This window comes from Schistocerca nitens, chromosome 1 (assembly GCF_023898315.1).
Source record: "Schistocerca nitens isolate TAMUIC-IGC-003100 chromosome 1, iqSchNite1.1, whole genome shotgun sequence".
Taxonomy (NCBI): domain Eukaryota; kingdom Metazoa; phylum Arthropoda; class Insecta; order Orthoptera; family Acrididae; genus Schistocerca; species Schistocerca nitens.
The window spans coordinates 1131528009-1131549017 of NC_064614.1; the positions used below are offsets into that span (position 1 = coordinate 1131528009).

The 21009-nt window shown below is 37.3% G+C and overlaps 1 protein-coding gene across 1 annotated transcript in view; it reads right to left on the reverse strand.

Annotated features, from left to right (window-relative positions):
* Positions 1 to 21009, reverse strand: part of LOC126199401 (intersectin-1-like) — a 305182-nt gene that overhangs the window by 84180 nt on the left and 199993 nt on the right. The window contains 1 exon segment of the mRNA XM_049936323.1: positions 6959 to 7062. Within this exon segment, the coding sequence (XP_049792280.1) occupies positions 6959 to 7062 (104 nt within the window).

The following is a 21009-nucleotide window of genomic DNA, read 5'->3' on the forward strand; positions in this document are numbered from 1 at the left end:
CAAACCACTGTTACCCAGTCCTGCATTTAATTCATGACACAATCATACAAACTGCCAACACAAGTCTGTATAATCATGTTCTGCACAGAAGATGGCATTTCGGTCATAGGGAAACCATGCCAACAATGACACCAAGGCACCTATCAGATGGAGTAGTGTTTGTCGAGTAGTCCCACATCCACAATCACTGTGTACACAGTCATAGATGGTATAATACGGCATAGAGAGGACACCTATCAGACTCCCTGTGGAAGCAGGACAATCGTAAACTCATTTGGCCCGATGGTTCAATGTGAATTGTTCTGTTGATTTTCAGATGTAGTGACAGTTAATAGAGATTGAAACAGTATCCTAGAGACCAGAGCAGGGCTGATCACATGTGACATCAGAAAGAGAGGACCGTTATTTGGCTGTCGGGACATGGTGTTATGGCTTTAGTACAGCGTGGCAATTGTCATCGGACATCGCAGTGTTCACTGGAGTGTTGTATTGAGGTAAACAATGTACAAAAAGCTTCAACAGTGTGGCCTTTATTGTCAGGGACCTGCTGTATGTGTGCCACTGATTCATCTTCACAGAAGGGTAAGTCTAGGGTGTAGTCGTCAACATGCCACCTGTACAATTGAAGAGTGGGCCAAGGATCTTTTCACAGGTAAAACCCAATTTGGTCTGGAGAGTGATTCTTGATGAAGTCGCCAAATGAAGGGAATGTGGAACATGACTTTGAGACCCAAACATTGTGGAAAGAGATCCATATCAAGGAGGATCACTAATGGTGTGGGCAGGGATCAAGTTGACCACTTGAACACCTCTTCATGAAATTGTACAGATGAATCAGAAAGGTTTAAATGCTGTCAGGTACTGAGATGAGGTCTTGGGACTTCATGTATGATTGTTGCGAGGTGCTGTGGGCCCAGACTTCATAGTGATGGACGATAATGCTCAACTTCATAGAGTTGAGCTTTTGATAGTCATATAGCCTCTTCCCTTTCTCCAAGGTTTACATTAATTTTCCTGTATGAGGAATTTGTCGCCCTAGTAACCATGCATTCTTCTACAGCTTTGAATTTCTCCTCGAGCCACTACTGCTTTGTCACTTTATTTTTCCTGCCAGTCTCCTTTTACTGGTTTATTTTGTTTCTTTTGAAAATATCTTCTTCTTGTTTGTCAATTAAGTTCAATGCCTTGTGTATTACTCAACGACTTCTACTGTGTCTTCTCTCTTCACATAGTTGCTGTTCTTCTACCTTCTTCATCCCATCTCTCAAAGATATACTTTTATATTATATTCTATTCTTTCCCTATTACAGTCAACTAGCTGCCTAAAGCTCCTTTTGAAACTTTGGACATCATCTGGTTCTTTCAAATCATCCAGGCCCCTCCAACCTACTCTCCTACATTTCTGCAATTAACTCAGTGTTAATCTGCAGTTAATAACCAATAAATTCTGGTCAGAGCCAACATCTGATCCTGGAAATATTTTGTAGTTTAAAATCTGATTTTGTAATCTGTCTTACCACTGGTTGAAACCTGAAATTGATAGCAGCAAGATTTTTGGGGAAAATATAATTGTATAATGAAAGTATAGACAAATGGGAAATGGAGGTGGTGTATTTGTTGCAGCAGACAAAAACTCAAATCCACCGAGATAGAAATTGAAGCTGCATGTTAGAGTGTTTGGGCAAGACTCAGTATCATGAATTTGTATAAAATGATAATTGGATCCTTCTATCGTCCACCAGACTCATCTCCTGATGTAACCAAAATCTTTAGAGAAAACCTCAGTTCACTTGTACGTAATTCCCCAACAATAATATAATCATAGGTGGAGACTTTAATCACCCAACAATTAATTGAGTAAATTACAGTTTTGTTACTGGTGGACACGATAAGACACCTTGTGAAATTTTAGTAAATGTCTTCTCTGGAAACTACCTAGAACGGGTAGTTAGAAACGCCACTCATGATGGAAATATATTGTTTCTAATGGCAACAAACAGACTGATCTCTCTCATGATAGAGAGACACTGAATGAAATATATTTACCTGCCAAGAGAGCAATGTATGAAGCCTTCAATGACTACCGTAGCAGAATATTGTCAAATGATATTTCAGAAAATCGAAAAAAATTCTAGTCATATGTAAAGGCCATTAGTGACACCACCCCAATTTGATCCTTTTACCACTGAAAAGATGAATGAAATAGGTATCAGTGTCAATTATGTTGAGAAACAGCTGAAACAGTTAAAACTGAGAAAAGCTCCAGGCCCTGATGGAATCCCTGTCAGATTCTATACTGAATTTAGGGCTGCGTTAGCTCTGCTTCTAACTATAATCTATCACAGATCCCTCAAACAAAAAAAAGTGCGCAATTCTTGGAAAAAGGCACAGGTCACACCCGTCTAGAAGAAGTGATCCATAAAATTACCATCCAATATCCTTGACATTGATTTGTTGTAGAATCTTAGAACACATTCTCAGGTCAAACATAATGAGGTACCTGGAACAGAATGACCTCCTCAATACCTAACAGCACAGATTTCAAAAACATCAATCATATGAAACTTTACTCACACTTTTCTCACATAACAAACGGAGAGCTTTGAATCAAGGCAACACGAGATAGATGCATTGTTTTTTGATTTCTGAAAAGCATTTGACTCAGTAACACACCTACACTTATTGTCAAAGGTGCGATCATATGGGGTATCACATGAAATATGTGACTGGTTTGAGGACTTTTTGGTAAGGAGGATGCAGCATATTATCTTGGATGAAAAGTCATTGTCAGATGTAGAAGTAATTCCAGGTGTGCCCCAGGGAAATTGGGACACTTGCTGTTCATGTTATATATTAATGACCTAGCAGAAAATATTAATAGTAAAATCAGGCTTTTAGCAGATGATGCAGTTATCTGAAACAAAGTACTATCTGAGAGAAGCTGCATAAATATTCAATCAGATCTTGGCTTGTTGCAGAGATTGGCAACTTGCTGTAAATGTTCAGAAATGTAAAATTGTGCACTTCACAAAATGAAAAAAAAACATAGTATCTTATGAGTATATCATCAATGAATCACTGTTGGAATTGACCAACTCATACAAATACCTGGATGTAATACTTTTTAGGAATATGAAATGGAATGGCCACACAGATGAGTAAAGCAGGTGGTAGGCTTTGGTTTAGTGGTAGAATAGAGGGGAAGTGCAATCAGTCTACAAAAGAGATTGCTTACAAATCACTTATGTGACCCATTCTAGACTATTGCTCAAGTGGTTGGGACCTGTACAAGATAGGACTAACAGGGGATACTGAACATACATGGAGAAGGGCAGTACAAATGGTCACATCTTTGTTTAATCCATGGGGGAGTGTCAGAGAGATACTGAATGAATTGAACTGGCAGACTCTTGAAGACAGATATAAACTATCCTGAGAAGATCTATTAACAAAGTTTCAAGAACTGGCTTTAAATGATTACTCTATGTATTGATCATATATGGATCTTGAGGATAAGATCAGAATAACTACTGCATGCACAGAGCCATTCAAACAATCATTCTTTCCACGCATCACACATTAATGGAACAGGAAGAAACCCTAATAATGGGTACAATGGCACATATCCTCTGCCATGCACCTCAAGGTGGTTTGCAGATTACCGATGTAAATGTAGATGTAGACATATCTGTAAGTTTCTGGTGATTCCAGATCTCTTCTTTGAGTACAACCTTCTTTCATGATCCTTAAACAAAGTGTTAGCGATGACTAAATTGTGTCTTTTCCTTCTCTTTCTTTACTACTGCCGAAATCCAGTTCTCCAATTAAATTTCACCTCCTTAATGAACTGAATAATTTCTTTTCCATCATCAAACATCTGTTCAGTCTCTTTTCCTTATGTGAAGATAGTAGGCATATACAAGGTGATTCACGTAAGATGGAAAACGCCTTTTATTTTATATAACAAGGAAAACAATCAATTATTGACAAAATTATTTAATTGGATAGATAAAAAATCTACTCACCAAGTGGCGGCAGAACACGCACATAAAGAACAGGTGTAATTGGCAAGCTTTTGGAGCCAGTGGCTCCTTCTTCAGGCAGAAGGGTTGAAAGGGAAGGAAGAGAGGTGAAGAAAAAGGACGGGAGAGGTCTATGAAAAGGGGTAGATTTTGAGAAAGTCACCCAGAACTGCGGATCAGGAGAGACTTATCATACGAAATTACAAGAAAAGAGTGATTGTTGGGGACAGCATCAGATGAGATTTGAAAACCTGAGAGTATAAAGGTGGAAGACAGGGTAATATGCAGACAGAGATTATTGCTTAAACATCATGCATGTGTTAATATGAGTGGAAAACTAAGTACATTGTATGTAACAGAGATGGGAGGGGGGCAGTGGGAAAAAAAAGAAAAGAAAAGAAAAAAAAGATGGGAAAGACAATGAAAGATGTAGAAAACTAAAATGGAGTCAAGCAAAGAGTAGTTACAGTGAAGAAATGTGTGGTGAAACAGGCGCCGAGGCCACGAATCTCATGTTGTAGAGCATGCTCTGCAACAGGATATTGCGAGTTGCTAGTATACACCCACTACCTATGCCCATTCATTCTAATCGATAATTTGGTGGTAGCCATGCTGATGTAGAAGGCCGAACAGTGTTTACGGAACAGCTGGTACATGACAAGTGTCGTTTCGCAGGTGGCTCATGTTTTGCCAATTACAGGACTGTTATAGGTGGTGGGAGGAGGGTGCATAGGGCAAGTATTGCAGTGGGGATGGTCACAGGGGTAGGAGCCATAGAGTAGGGAGATGGGTGCAGACGGAGCATAGGGTCTGACAAGAATATTGTGGAGATTGGGAGGACAACAGAAAGCTATTCTAGATGTGGTGAGCAAAATTTCAGGCAGTATGGATCTCATTGCAGGGCATGATTTTAGGAAGTCATGGTTCAGACCCGGATTAAACTGAGTCATCAATGGTAGGCTCTGAAGTTGTTTTTTGGATGGATCAGCAGTACTGGGATTGATTTGAGGGCCCAGGAAATCTGCTTTTTAACTAGACTGGTGGGATAATTAAGTGCACTGAAGGCTGAGGTGAGAATTGTGGTGTATTGCTGTAAAGGGTCTGCATCCGAACAAACACGTTTGCCTCATATGCCAAGGCTGTATGGGAGGGTACGTTTGGCATTGGAAGGACGGCAACTGTCAAACTGTAAGTACAGTTATTTGTTGGTATGTTTAATGTGGACGGAAGTGTGTAGCTGGCCTTTGGTGAAGATGAAATCAACATTAAGGAAAGTGACATGGGATTCGGAATAGGACTATGTGAAATTTAATTGTGAGAAGGCATTCAGAGATTCCTGGAATTTTAGCAAGTTAGCCTCACCGTGAGTCCATATTATAAAGATATCATCAATGTATCTAAGCCAAACCAGGGGCTGGAGACTTACGGATCCCAGGAAAGCCCCCTCTAAGTGACCCATGAAAAGGGTGGCATAGGAAGGAGCCATCCTGGTTCCCATGGCCATACCCCTGATCTGTTCACCTCAAATGTGAAGTAGTTGTTGGTAAGTATAAATTTGATTAAGGTGAGAAGGAAGGATGTCATAGGTTTGAATCAGATAGGTGCAGATTGAGGAAATGTTCAGCAGCAGACAGACCACCAAATTATCGATTAGGATGAATGGGCATAGGCAGAGGGTGTAAACTGGCAACTCGCAATATCCTGTTGCAGAGCATAGTCTACAACATGACATTCATGACCTCGGTGCCTGTTTCACCACGCGCGCTATCTGGATTCTTCCCCTGGACACCAGTTTCTCAGAATTCCACAGGTTGGAACTAGCACTACATGTCCTTGGTTCACATCACCCACCTGGCTTTAATTTACATTAACTTCTTACATTAATTTCTTCCATCTCAGCATTTATTCACTGTAACTACTCTTTGCTTCACTCTGTTTTAGTTTTCTACAACTTTCATTGTCTTTCTCATCTTTTGTTTTTCTTTTCCCCCCTCCCACCTCTGCTACATACAATGCACTTAGCTTTTCACTCTTATTAATACATGCTTGATGTTTAAGCAGTAATCTCTATCTGCATATTACCATGTTTTCCACATTCAAGCAATTTTTTATAATAAAACAATATACTTTTTTAATTGCATTCAAAAGCATTTGAAAATATGAGTACAGTGAAACAACACTTGTTAAACCTCCACACTGAATCTTTTGGCAAAAGTACCTGAGAAATGTGCTAAAATTTAAAGGCAAGATGGCCAGAAACAACAATGCAGTGTAAACACTATCAAGGAGGACTCTCTGTGTACTATCATTTGCTGAAAACCTTGTTTCATTATCTTTAACTATTCACAAAACATACTTTTACTGCTGTGGTGGTTCCTGGCTTTGAGACTTATCTTGGATGTGATAATGGATCTGCTATGCTGTACATAGCACTTCACCTGCATTCCTTTTATTATTCAATATTAGATCTAGTTCTGCATTACCACTATTTGCTTTTGTGTTAATAACCCGGTTCTCACCTGAGCAGGAGTGTTGTTCTTCCTGCCACCACACTTCACAAAATTCCACTATTTCTAAATTCAACCTATCCTCTTCTCTGTCACTGTTTTTATGAACAGAGAACAGCAAAGAAAATCTATAATGATAGCATTACAATGCTCATCTTATACACCTGAATGCTCCTTTAAGACAACGCATAGTCACAAAGAACAGAATATTATTATGATAACTGTTTTCCAGTCCTGCTACTTATGTACAAAAGAGTTCCAATTATTTTAGTATAATTCTTAAATCAATAAACCATCAAATGTAGGAAAATAAGGAAAGTAATATCTTGAGACAGACGTCTACAGATATGCTTGAGAAGATCTTCATAAATTAAAAAAGAAACTAAAATAAAAGCTTCTCCCTCATCAATGAAGCAACAATATACTTACATCATGGACAATAGACATATCATTAATATATGCCTGTTCAGTATCAATCAGTTCTTGTATGCATCCTTGTCTTTTCCTTTCTGTCTTATTTAGATGGTAGTCAGCTGTCAAAGGAAGAAAATAAAATAAAATCTGTAATATGTAATTTATATTACAATCTGTATGATTTTTCCACAAAAATGGATGACTTATTTCCCTATATGCACAGCAGAAATAACATCCTCTCTGTAGTGAGATTTCTGCGATTAAAAAGTAGCATGAACCCAAAAAGTTCTTCATGGCTAATCATGGATAAAAGTTGCCAAATAAAATTATAACTGTGTTCAAAATATATATGTTCAACTTCTTAATTAACGCAAATAAGTAATTTATTTAAGGAAAAGAAATAGGACATGAAGACACACAAAGTGTAAAGGCAGCACTTGGGAAAAACATACTCCATGTACAAATAAGAATTTTAACACTGAGCTTTCAGAATGAACAATTTTCCTTTATATATACTACTTCTGTAAATTCACTGAGGCCTAAAGAAATCTGAAAAAATTTGGAAACATATCCATAGCCTTTAAACAGATGGTCCAGTGTCCTGTCCAAGTACAATTGTCTCACTTAACAAAATAAATTAATATTTATGAATTTTGTAGCATAGTGACAAAGTGACATGAATTAATGAAATATCAAGTTTATAACAGAATCAAATGTTTAAATAATTGTCACATTTTAGGGGAATCCAACTCAGTGATTGATATGGGAAATCGGCTACATCCCACATCCAGACATAGAACAGGTCAGTAATTACTGATTTAAACTGGCCAAAATCACTGTGTCTCAAGATTGTAAGTTTAGCCCCTTTAAGTCGATACTTCCGTACAGTGAACAACTAAGATCATCTAACCTCTCATCTCTGAAAACACACCATATAAAATATGAGGCCTGGACAGATCTGGCATATGTAAGGACTGATCTATAACAATCACAAATTTCTAAGAAACACTAAGAAAACTTGTTAAACAACATGAATTGGTAAGAGAAAGTATTCTTTTGGTTGTTTATTTATATGCAACATGCTCCATTACAGTACTTATTTTTTTCTGTCTGTGTGTGTGTAGTGTAGTGTAATGTCATGTAATGGATGATGATGATGATGATGATAGAAGGGAGATGGTGAAGCCAGGTGCTGGCACATAGTAGAGCTTAACGTCCCCATCCGATGGACTGATTACCACACCAACAGTGTCACAAGTCCTAACTTTGTGAGACACTGTGGAGAGATTTGGTACTGAAGCCAGGACATTAGCACAAAGTCTCTGATCATGTCATCTATATAGATACTGAATAATGTTGGTGACCAACTATACCCTTGTTTTACTCCTTAATTTGTCTGTTTTCAGTCGTTATTTCTTCGCCCCTGTCTGTTCTAATTGTGGTATTCATTTATATGCTTTTTGAAACTTGGCTCATATTTTAGGGATTCCTCTTTTTTCCATTATGGCCCTTAGCATCTCTCTGTGAATGGTATCAAATGCTATGTGAGTTTCCAGATTACATTCTCGTCACTTTTGAATTATCTGTTTCCGTGAAAAAGCAGTATCTATGCATAATCTTCCCTTTCAGAAACCTGCTTGTTCCTCCATTAAAATTATGTGAAACATTTCACAGCCTTTCCTTTATTTTGTAAGAAACTTTCAGAGTAATTTTACCCTTATAGTTAGATGCATGATTTCTTTTGCCTTTCTTATGTACTGAAATGACCTTTGCTGTTTTCCATTCCTGCGGTATCTGAAATTTTTCACAGCACCTGTTCAAGAGATACAGCATTAATTCTAAAATAACTCCTCATGCTTAATCAATTCATGATGTACTCATCCTCCTCTTTCCAGCCAGATACTGGGAGTGAAAACTTTTTCAACCAACAGGATTTGAACTGGCTTAGCCCCGGGTCAAGTGCCACTGCAAAAATGTGCATTAGTAGCTTTGGCCACAGAGATGGCTAAGAGTGAGTATTGTCATGTTTTCTTTCCAAAACAAGTAAAATGGACATTGCTTTGTTTGAATTTGTCATAAGTGATTGATATCACATATTTCAGGCAGCTGAAAACTTATAAATTAGTATTCTGCAATGATGAAACATGGTTCTGCACCAGCTTTCATCACAGTTTATTACTGGATAAATGAATTTAACTGTGGTCATACAAGCACTGAAGATTTCAAGACATTGCCAGACCCAAAACTGACACTTCTCCTGAAGAAATTGTCTGTAAAATTCATGGCACCCTGATCAATGACTGTTGCATTAAGATTTTTGAGACAGACAAAGTAATCAAAAAAATTAAAGACACAAATAATTTAAACAAAATATTTAAAATACATCATTTGCAAGAAGACAATTTAAGAAATCTGTGTCTTTGGAAAGAACACATAAAAAATGTTGTGGGGAAGGCAAGCCAAAGACTGAATTTTATTGGCAGAACACTTAGAAAATGTAACAGATCTACTAAAGACACTGCCTACATTACGCTTGTCCATCCTCGTTTGGAGTATTGCTGTGTGGTCTGGGATCTTTATTAGATAGGATTAATGGAGTACATTGAGAAAGTTCACAGAAGAGCAGCACATTTCGTATTATCACGAAATAGGGGAGAGAGTGTCACTGACAAGATACGGGATTTGGAGTGGTCATAAACAAAGGCATTTCTTGTTGTGGCATGTACATGGAAAGATGTAGGTGTTCATTTTTCCTATGCACTATTTGAGATTGGAATAATAGGGAATTATTGTGAAGGTTGTTCAATGAACCCTCTATCACGCACTTAAGCGTGGTCTGCAGGGTATCCATGTAGATGTAAATGTAGATGCATCGGAACAGAGTCATCCAACTGCTCAATCAAATAACAACTAGTGAAGACATAAACAAAAAATGGTCTTTAACTTCTCATGGTCAGGCTTCACAATCATGCAGAATTTTTAAAGGACATCATATTGTATGATGCTTCTAGTTGCTGTAAATCTTTATTTCGCAGCATCTAACTTCTGTCCCATATAATAAAGTGGCAACTGCCATGATTGTATAAAATTTCAGTTGGGACTCTATTCTTGTTTTATCCTTAAGTGTTCTCCTTATTGTGCCAAATATATGCTGGTATGTTACAGTTTTTTCTGTGTATTCATATCTTGATCGTATGGTATGTCACATCCTAAATACTTGAAATGCGCTATCTGTTCTATTGGTTTATTATTGAGGACTATTTTTGTTTGTGCTGGTGGATACCGCAAAAGGCCATGGTTTTATTTATAGATATAGTTCAGGTTGTGCCAATGGCCTTACCTCAGTGATAACACTAGTTCCCATCAGATCATTTAAGTTAGGCGCTGTTGGGCTGGGCTAAGACTTGGATGGGTGACCATCCAGTCTGCCAAGCACTGTTGGTAAGCGGGGTGCACTAAGCACTTGTGAGGCGATACTGAGGAGCTACTTGTTTGAGAAGTAGTGGCTCTGGTCTCATAAACTGACAGAACAGCTGGGAGGGTGGTGTGCTGACCACACACTCCTCCACATCCGCATCCAATGACACCTGTGGGCTGAGGATGATACAGTGGCTGGTTGGTACTGTTGGGCCTTCATGGCCTGTTCATGTGGAGTTTAGTTTAGTTTATAGTCAGGTTGTAGCTTGCACTTATCTCATTTAGTTTATGTAGTGCCATTTGTAATTTATCTTCTCAGTCTTGAATAACAATTTGATCATCCATGAATAACATCGTGTTTATATATATAAAAATATGTCTCACAATGTACTAAGTGCTGAGATTACTACTTCTTTTACTTCACTTCTTTTCTGATGGTATTGCCCTTCCTTTACCTTCTAATGATTTCTTCTCTAATATTGATTATCTGCTCAACATGATATCCATAGGAGACAAGAAACAGCATACAAATTAATTACACAACTCAATAAATAAGAGAGATATAGCATAAATATAAATGTCATACAAACATCTGTCTGGATTACACATTATAAAAAGCTATGGAACAATCCAGAAATAGAAGAAGCAGATAATATAGAACAACTGCAAGTAATAGATTATATAGAACTGGTAGACCTCAAGACAGTTTAAAAAGAAATGAAAAACCAAAAATCACCATGACTAGACGGAATACATCATGAATTTATCAAACATCAGGCATTCTCTTAGAAATAAGAATGCTGTATCACTTGAACATGTGCTGTGTAAAATTTCAGATACCACAGGAATTGAAAATAGCAAAGGTCATTTCAGAACATACGAAAGGCAAAAGAAGTAATACATCTAACTACAAGGTTATAAAGTACTCTGAAAATTTCTTAAAAATATACTGCAAAATAAAGGAAAGGCTGTGAAATATTTCATGTAATTTTAATGGAGGAACAAGCAGGTTCAAGAAAGGGAAGATTATGTATAGATACTGATTTTCCACTGAAATGGATAATTCAAAAGTGATGAGAATTTAACCTGGAAACTCACATAGAATTTGTGAATTATATAAAAGCATTTGATAGAATTCACAGAGAGAAGCTAAGGGCCATAATGGAAAAAAGAGGAATCCCTAAACATATGATCCAAATTGCAAAAAGCCTATATATGAACACCACAATTAGAACAGAAAGGGGCAAAGAGATAACGACTGAAAACAGACAAATTAAGGAGTAAAACAAGGGTATAGTTTGTCACCAACATTATTCAGTATCTATATAGATGGCATGATCAGAGAATGGAAATGAGATAGGACACCATCAGGTATAAATACTGGGAGAATAGATATGTTAACACAATGTTATTCGCAGATGACCAGGTTATCATATAAGACAATGAAGATAAATTACAAATGACACTACATAAATTAAATGAGATATGTGCAATCTACAGTCTGACTTTATCTATAAATCAAATAAAACCATGGCTTTTTCCAGCACTCACTAGCACAAATAAAAATAATCCTGAATAATAAACCAATATCAGGTTACCTTCCATTCGGAAAAGGGCTGCACTCAGTGACTGTATGTGACTTATAAATTATAGAGTGCAGCAATCAGTCCTGTTTTAGATTTTATTATGCAAATCCAGATTTCAGCTATTAGCTAGCCATTCTCAATACGCTTTTTTTAATTCTCAACGCATGTAAGTCCCTGTTGTTAGGGCGTCAGTCGCAGTTCTTTGACTGATGCCCGAACAACAGGGACTTACATGCATTGAGAATAAAAAATAGTGAATTGAGAATGGCTAGCTACTAGCCAAAATCTGGATTTGCATAATAAAATCTAAAAAGGATGACTGATTGCTGCACTCTATAATTTAAAAAATAAACAAATAGAACAGATAGCCCATTTCAATAATTTAGGATGTGACATACCAAATGATCAAGATAAGGGTACGCAGAGAAAGCTAATACATACTAGCATATATTTGACATGATAAGGAGAGCACCGAAGGGTTAAAAAAGAAAAGAGTCCCAAATGAAATTTTATATAGTCTTGGTAGTTCCCCCTCTATTTTATGGGGTGAAAAGCTAGACACTTAAAAAAGATAAAGATTTTCGGCCACCAGAAGCATCAGAAACTAAACTTCTAAGATATGTGAAATGCAGCACTAAGTAATAGAAACAAAGTAACAAGGGAAGAATTACGAATGCAACCAAAACCTGAAAGGCAGTCCAACACAATGGAACAGAACATGTTCTACAAAACTGTGATTGAGATAGTTGCCTCCATTTCAAAAAAACTGATGGAAGGATATTATAAAATCATATTTAGGAAAGCCAGTTATTATGAAATTTGCATGGCAACCTGAAACAGAAAGAGTAATGACACTGCACATAAATATGTTCTTGCAGTAGGACACTGTTCATGGGCTTTGAAAGAACTCCACACCCACATTATTCTCCAGATCTGACTCTATAAACTTCTCTCTTTTCTCTACTATATTTACAAAAAATAAAAAGGTGGAACGGTGGAGGGTTTGGAGTGAAGAAAATTTTTCTGAATGAGGAGATTATCTGCAATTTACTGAGAATTATTCAGAGTTGAAACTTATTTTTTTTGTGTGTGTGTGTGTATTCACCATTACAAAAATTAAGTTATTTACTATGTTTTTTACCAACTGCATTAATCCACACTTATATGATTAGCAATCAATTTAAATTACTGCCATTTGACCAGAACTTTCCATTACCATTTTCATGCTACAGTAGTTGTAAATATTTGCTTTTCCTCACATTGAAAGACTTTAAGTGTACTGTCTATGTACACACGTGATGTGCAGTTCTTTACTACTGTGTTTTTAGTTACATTCACTTTCATTGAACTTAATCAAACTATCAACAGTAAACAAAATAAAAATAATGCAGATGTTGTTGTTGTTGTGGTCTTCAGTCCTGAGACTGCTTTGATGCAGCTCTCCATGCTACTCTAACCTGTGCAAGCTTCTTCATCTCCCAGTACCTACTGCAGCCTACATCCTTCTGAATCTGCTTAGTGTATTCATCTCTTGGTCTCCCTCTACGATTTTTACCCTCCACGCTGCCCTCCAATACTAAATTGGTGATCCCTTGATGCCTCAGAACATGTCCTACCAACCAATCCCTTCTCCTAGTCAAGTTGTGCCACAAACTCCTCTTTTCCCCAATCCAATTCAATGCCTCCTCATTAGTTATGTGATCTACCCATCTAATCTTCAGCATTCTTCTGTAGCACCACATTTCGAAAACTTCTATTCTCTTCTTGTCCAAACTATTTATTGTCCATGTTTCACTTCCATACATGGCTACACTCCATACAAATACTTTCAGAAACGACTTCCTGACACTTAAACCTACACTTGATGTTAACAAATTTCTCTTCTTCAGAAACGCTTTCCTTGCCATTGCCAGTCTACATTTTATATCCTCTCTACTTCAACCATCATCAGTTATTTTGCTCCCCAAATAGCAAAACTCCTTTACTACTATAAGTGTCTCATTTCCAAATCTAATTCCCTCAGCATTACCCGACTTAATTCGACTACATGCAGATATTTTCCTACAAGTGACGTACAACGAGCCCAGCTATTACGGAACTGATTCTACTCTTATTCACTCCTTCCACTCCCCTCTACAGAAGCTATGCATTTCAAAAGAGTAAGATGGTTATAATACAAGCTATTGGATAAACTTCTAAGCTATAAGTGATAACATACATATCTGTGACTCTGTATTTACTTCTATACTCTGCAAATAAATGAGAAGTGCATGGCAGAGCATGTACTCCATTAGGGCTTTCTCCCATTCCATTCACATATGGATCACAGGAAGAATGATTGCTTAAATGCCTCTGTATGTTTTGTAATTAGTCTAATCTTGTCTTCATGATCCCCATGGGAGCTGTAATATACTTCTAGATAGAAGACTTTTTAAGTAGATCTTTCTTGGATAGATTGCATCTATCTTCAGGTATCCGCCATTTCAATTTCTCTCAGCAACTTCACCACACACAACCAAGTGTCGAACAAACCCATTACCATTCCATTCCTGCTGCCATTCTTTGTTGACTATCACCTGTCAGTCACCTGGTATGGGTCTGACATAATTCAGTAACACAAGTGTTCTGTATGCAATTTCTTTGTAGACTGACTGCATTTTCCTAGTATTCTACCAATGAATCACAGTTTGCCACCTGCTTTACCTACTACTGAGATCATGTGACTGTTGTGCCATATATCCCTTCAAATCGTTACACCCAGTTATTTGTTAGAGTTGACCAATCTCAACAGAGATCCACTGATATTATAGTCAGCATACTACATTTTTTTCATTTAGTGGATTACACAATTTCACCTTTAAGAACATATAAAGCAAGTTGTGTCTTTGCACCACTTTGAAATCTTATTACGATATGACTGAATACTTAGATAACTTGTTTCAGACAGTACTTAGCTGCATGTAACCGCATCATCTGTAAAAAGTCTGAGGTTACTATTAATATTATCCACCTAGTCATTAATATACAATGCAAACAGCAAGGCCCCTAACACATGTCCCTGGGGTATACACCCAAAGTTACTTCTGCATCTGTTGATGACTCTCCATCCAAGATAACTTGCTACATCCTTCCTATCAAAATACCCTCAGTATTCAGTCACAGATTTCACTTGATACACCATACACCTGTACTTTTGACGTTAAGTACTGATGTGGTACTAAGTCAAATGCTGTTTGGAAATCAAGGAATATTGTGTCTATGACTACCTTGATCTATGGCTTTGAGTATGTCATGTGAGAAAAGTGAGAGTTGGGTTTCACATGTTCTGTTTTTTTTTTTTTGGAATCTATGCTGGTTGACATGTACAAGGTCTTTCTGTTCAAGATGCCTCTTTACATATGAGTTGTGAATACATTCGAAGATTCTACCACTACTGCATGTCGAGGATATTGGATGATTAGTGCTGTGGATCACTTCTGCTACCATTCATGTAAATGTTTATGACTTGTGCTTGCTTCCAACTGCTGGGCACAGTTCCAGGGATCTATGATAGATTTCAGTTATAGGAAGGGCTAATTCAGCCTCGAACTGAGTATAGAATTTGATAGGGATTCCATAATGACAATGGAGTTTTTTTAATTTTAATGGTTTCAGCTGTTTCTCAATAACACTGACACTAATCTCTATTTCAATCTTTTCAGTGGTATGAGATTTAAACTGAGGCATACTACTGAGTTTCCCTTTGTAAAGGAACATATGAAAATTGTGTTATGCATTTCAGCTTTTGATAAGCCATCCTCAGTTTTAGGTTCTGTCTCATCTATGATTCAATAGAGACTAACACTGGTGTCACTAACAGCCTTTACACACAAGCAGAATTTCTTCAGGCTTTGTGGAAGACATTGCGACAATATTCTGCTACAGTAGTCACTGAAAGGTTCACACATTACTCTCTTGGCAGCCAAATGTGTTTCATTAGCAAGAAAGTCAGAAGTTAAAGATTGGCTCAACATAACATATAAAGTAAATAACCATTTGCTGATAGCTCGCCTACAGTGCCTCTAATAGAGTCAATAGCATAGTTGAAAAATCCTGTAGCTGTTTTAATTCTCTTTTCATGCCAGTAATAGCACTGTACCTTATTTTGACTCCATTCATATGCACTATACACAGCCACAGTTTTCACTATCAGTCAAGTGAGACAAATATTCAACAACTATATACTACTGCCCATGTTCTACATCCATACAACCACCACCACACTGGCCTGGCAAAATACACACACATTCAAGTCGAATAGTACAATCACCACTAGATAAAATGATGTTCATGTTGTCTTCATTCTGAAGACTGGTTTGATCCTGATTTCCACACTAGTCTATCCTTTTTTCATACAGATTGTGCTGTAATTTGTTTCTCCAACTGGATTCAGTATCTACTGATTAGTTATTCAATATACTCACCTTATCTTCGGCACTCTTCTGTAGCCAACATTTTCAAGACTATTCTCTTCTTACCTAAACTGTTTATTGCCCACATTTCACTTCCGTGCAGGGCTATGCTCCAGACCAATATTTTCATCAAATAGGCCTGCTTGCTAACATTTAGAATTATATTTGATGTTAACAATTTATCTTTTTTAGATTATATACTTATTTTGCTGTTAAAATAGTGAAACTCACTCGCCCTATTTAATTTGACTTACATTCCATTACGCTTGTGTTATTGTTGTTGATGTTTTCCTGTTAACCTTTTTTCAAGGCGCTACCCATTCTGTTCAACTGCTCTTCCAACTCCTTTCCCATCTCTGGCAGAATTATAATGTCACCAGCAAACCTCAAAGCTTTCATTTCTTCTCGATGAACTTTAATTCTTTTTCCAAATTTCTCCTTTGTTCACTTTGTATTTCATCTCTTCTATCTTCAGAATTTCAAATAGCGTGTTCCTGTAATCACACTCAATAGCTCAATTTTCAGATACTGTAAACATAGGTTTGGTGTTCTGTAATGTATCTTCTAAGAAAAGTCGTAGGGTCAATATAGCCTCACCATGTTTCTACATTTCTCTGGAACATAAACTGATCTTCCCCAAGGCTGGTCTGTACAATTTTTCCACTCTTCTATAAATAATTCATGACAGTATTTTGTAATGATGACATATTAAACTGATAGTTCAGTAATACATCTGACAGTACCTGCCTGTTTTGGACTTAGATTCTTCCTGAAGTCTTGAGGGTATTTTGCCTGTCTCATGTATCTTGCACACCGTTCAGAATAGTTTGATCTTTAACTGGCTCTCCCAAGGATCTCAACAATTATGAGTGAATGTCGTCTACTACAGGGGCCTTGTTTCGCCTTAGGCGGTTCAGTGCACTGTCAAATCCTTCATGCTACATCATACCTTGTACATATCTTCTTTATTTAATCTCTCTCGTTTCTGTAATATTGCTTGGTAGTTCATTACTTTGTGTAGCCCTTCTATACAATTTCGTCCAAGTTTCAGCTTTTCCTTTTTAGGGTTCTGAACCTCAATCAGTAAAATGGAACCCTTGCAGGATCACTTTGTTGTTTGTCTGTCTGTCAGTCGATCTGTTAAGAACCCTTTTTTCTTGGGAACAGGTTGAGGTATCAAGCTGAAGTTTATATCATCTACTAAGGCCACAGTCCCCTGACAGTGTAACTAATTTAAATTTCTAAATCAATGTAGTCAAAAGATACGGCCATATATGTCAAATATTTTGATACTCGCAAACTCGCCCATGAATTGTCCATATACAAACTGGGCCTAGTAATCTAGCGGTAAAGCAAGTGCCTGGAAACCAAGACGTCATGGGACTGAAACTTCGTCAGGCTGCAGATTTTTCAGTCTTAGGCTATAGATTTTTCAGTCTTCATTTTAACCTAGCCTTCAACTCTCAATGACATGAGGAGCGGCAGATCCAAAAAGTAGTTCAGATTCCACATTTAACCGTAGGTCCCCTTTCCCCAGTTGGATAACTGGGGTACGTTAAGGGCACACAATTGGCGTCCAATAGAAAGACTTGCACCAGACCATTAAGCCATATAAACTATTAGTATTATCTACATACATAATTAATTTATTATGGAACTCCCTGAATACAAGTCCAACTCACACTTGTCTAGTTTTTGTTTAATACTGACTTGCCATCTGAGCACATGGTATTGATACACCTGCTTCTCTTTTGTCCAAAAGCCTTTTTAGTTTTCCTATTGATATCACCTGTCTTTCCTCTAGTTATGCATGCTTCTACAACCTTGCATTTTGTCCTCTAGCCATATCTGCTCAACTATTTTGCATTTTCTGTTGCAACATCCCATTTCCACTTCAGTTACAGAAAACATCTTCAGTATTTGTATTTGTATCATGCATAGTAAGTACTCAAAAATAAATTTGCAAATAATGGTTATATGTTGCATTGTTTTCCATATCTGTAATTGTGTGTGTTTTATTATGTTACATGTTTTGCAAAGGCAGCACCTTGCAAGGAATAATCTAAACTGCAATGAACAAATAAAATGCATATTAACTGCTATTAAACAAATCATGAGAATTAATGGTGTGCTTCCAGGTATTCTGCTGAGTCACTGCTTCCACAAAATGGAAATAACACTTCAACAGAACACCTGGAAGCAGACCATTAATCAGCTGCACCAAGAAAACCTGAGAGATCAAATAATGAGAAGTTTATTACTGGTCTTCCAGACTGGATGTATTTGTTGGTATACGCTACCTATTGCAGAACTGTAGACAGTAGATATTTTTGGGTAGCTACTGAGCATCTGCGTGTGTAATTTGCATTGTTAGAAATACTGGGAAGAGTTAGCTCAGACTGCTTGCACCTGAAGTGGCAGAGAACCATCCTTTTTCTTTTTCTTTTTGGCTCACAAAAAGTAGTGTCTTCCAACTAGATAATTTATTACTCCACTCTACAGAAAAGATGAGACAAAGGCTGTAAGACTTTTGAAAATTTTGTAAATTCAGTATGCCACACTGACTAAATTTTAAATGCTGTTTGAATAAAACTGTAGTGATATCTACAAGTAAAGTATTACCTAAAAGTTATAGTAATTAAAATGTGTGTACAGCAAAATGCATTAAAAGTAGTCTAATGAATAAAGTTGAAATTTAAAAGGAAAAAAAAAAGAAAAAGACTATCAATCTTGTTTTTCAGGCCTGTTTATTTTCTTTTGTCTGCTTCATTTTCACACTTTCTCTCCCTTGTCATTTACAAGGAATACCTCATGATATCCAAGGATTTCTACTACAGCTTTCTTTTTGCCTATTTGACACACTGCTGTCTTCACTATTTCATCCTTCACAATGACTAATTTGTATTTTATTTCAGATCTGCTTCCACCTGTTGTTGCCTAATGTTCACTTTGAAACTCTCAATCTCTGGTTCACTCAATTTCTTCACGTCCCATCTTCACAATTCCTTATCTTTCTGGCATTTCTTCAGTTTTAGTCTGCTGTTTATAATAAATAAACTGGGGTCAAAATCCACATCTGCTGCCAGAAATGTTCCGCAGTTTAAAATCTTGTTTCAAAATCTCCGTCTTGTAATGTAATAATTTATCTAGTTTTCCAAGGGACTCCAGAAGATCATGTACACAATCTTAATTCACAGTTCTTAAACCAAGTGCTTGTAATGATTAAATTATGACCAAAACAAAGTTCTACCAAGTGGCTTCCCCTTTTTTCCCAGTCGTGCACTTACCATTTTCCCTTCTTTTCGTTTTCATACAACTGTATTTCAATCCCATAATAATTAAATTTTCTTCTGCCTTAACTATCTGAAGAATTTCTCTTATCCCATCATACATTCTCTCAATTTCTTCAACTTCTGTGGAGCTAGAAGACATATGAACTTCTGTGATGGTAGGTGTTTGTTTCATGTCTACCATGGAAATGCTAATGCATCCACTATGCTGTTCATAGTAGCTTACTCACATTCTTACTGTCATTCTTGCATTACACTCATCTGATTTTGTAATTGTAACCCTTTGTCCACCTGACTAGATGTCCTGTACTTTCTGCAGTTGCACTTTTCTTATATCAACAATAACTAACAACTATCCATTGCTTTTTTTAAATGACCTAATCTACCTGTCCAATAAAAAGAGCTAACATTTCAAGCTCTGACCTAATGAATGGCAGTTTAGTTTTTCCTGATGAAATCCTTCAGAGTAGTCCCCACTTGGAGATCAGAACAGGGGACTATTTTTTGCAAGAAGATGCCATCATTGTTAAGGCATATAATAGAGCTGCATGTCCTCGATAAAAACAACTGTAGTCTCCACTGCTTTCAGCAGTTCGCAGCACCAACACAGCAAATACTGATCAACTGTTACAAGGCTAGATCAGGCAATCATCCAGATGTTGCCCCTACAACTGCTGAAAAGGCTGATGCCCTCCTCAGAAAACACAGGTTTGTTGGCCTCTTCACAGATACCGTTCTCTTGTGGCTGCATCTACACCATCGCTATCCGTATCACCAAAGTAAGGAAGCCACTCCACCTTGCCAAGATCCACGATGGTTCTTTGAGAACAACATTGACATGCACGATTAACACAGTACCACGCAACTAAGGGGGGCAGGGGGGAAAATGTTGATATGGATGATTAACATAGTACTGTGCAAGTCAATATTGGACAAAGATACAGATGGATACCTACAGTCAAAGATGTCCTCAGAAAAGATTTAATGCAGACCTTATTCTTACCAACTCTCAGTCTAAGGAGCATTTATGCTGCAGTCTCACTGCTGGCATATCATTGCTTACACATTGCACCTTGCCATTCGCAGGGTGCCTTGTTCATTTACACTACAGCCTCACTCCTCACTGCACACTGGGTCACATAGCTAGCAGAATGCGTGCACATAGAATCAGACACACCGCTGCTGGAGTGACCTCGAAGCAGTAAATCACGGCTCAAGTTTCAGGACATGCAGTGATGGTCACAGCACGAAACACAAGCCAGCAAGGATCGTAGTGAGCAATGATACTGCAGGTTAAATGCACCAGTAAGATGCAGTGGGTA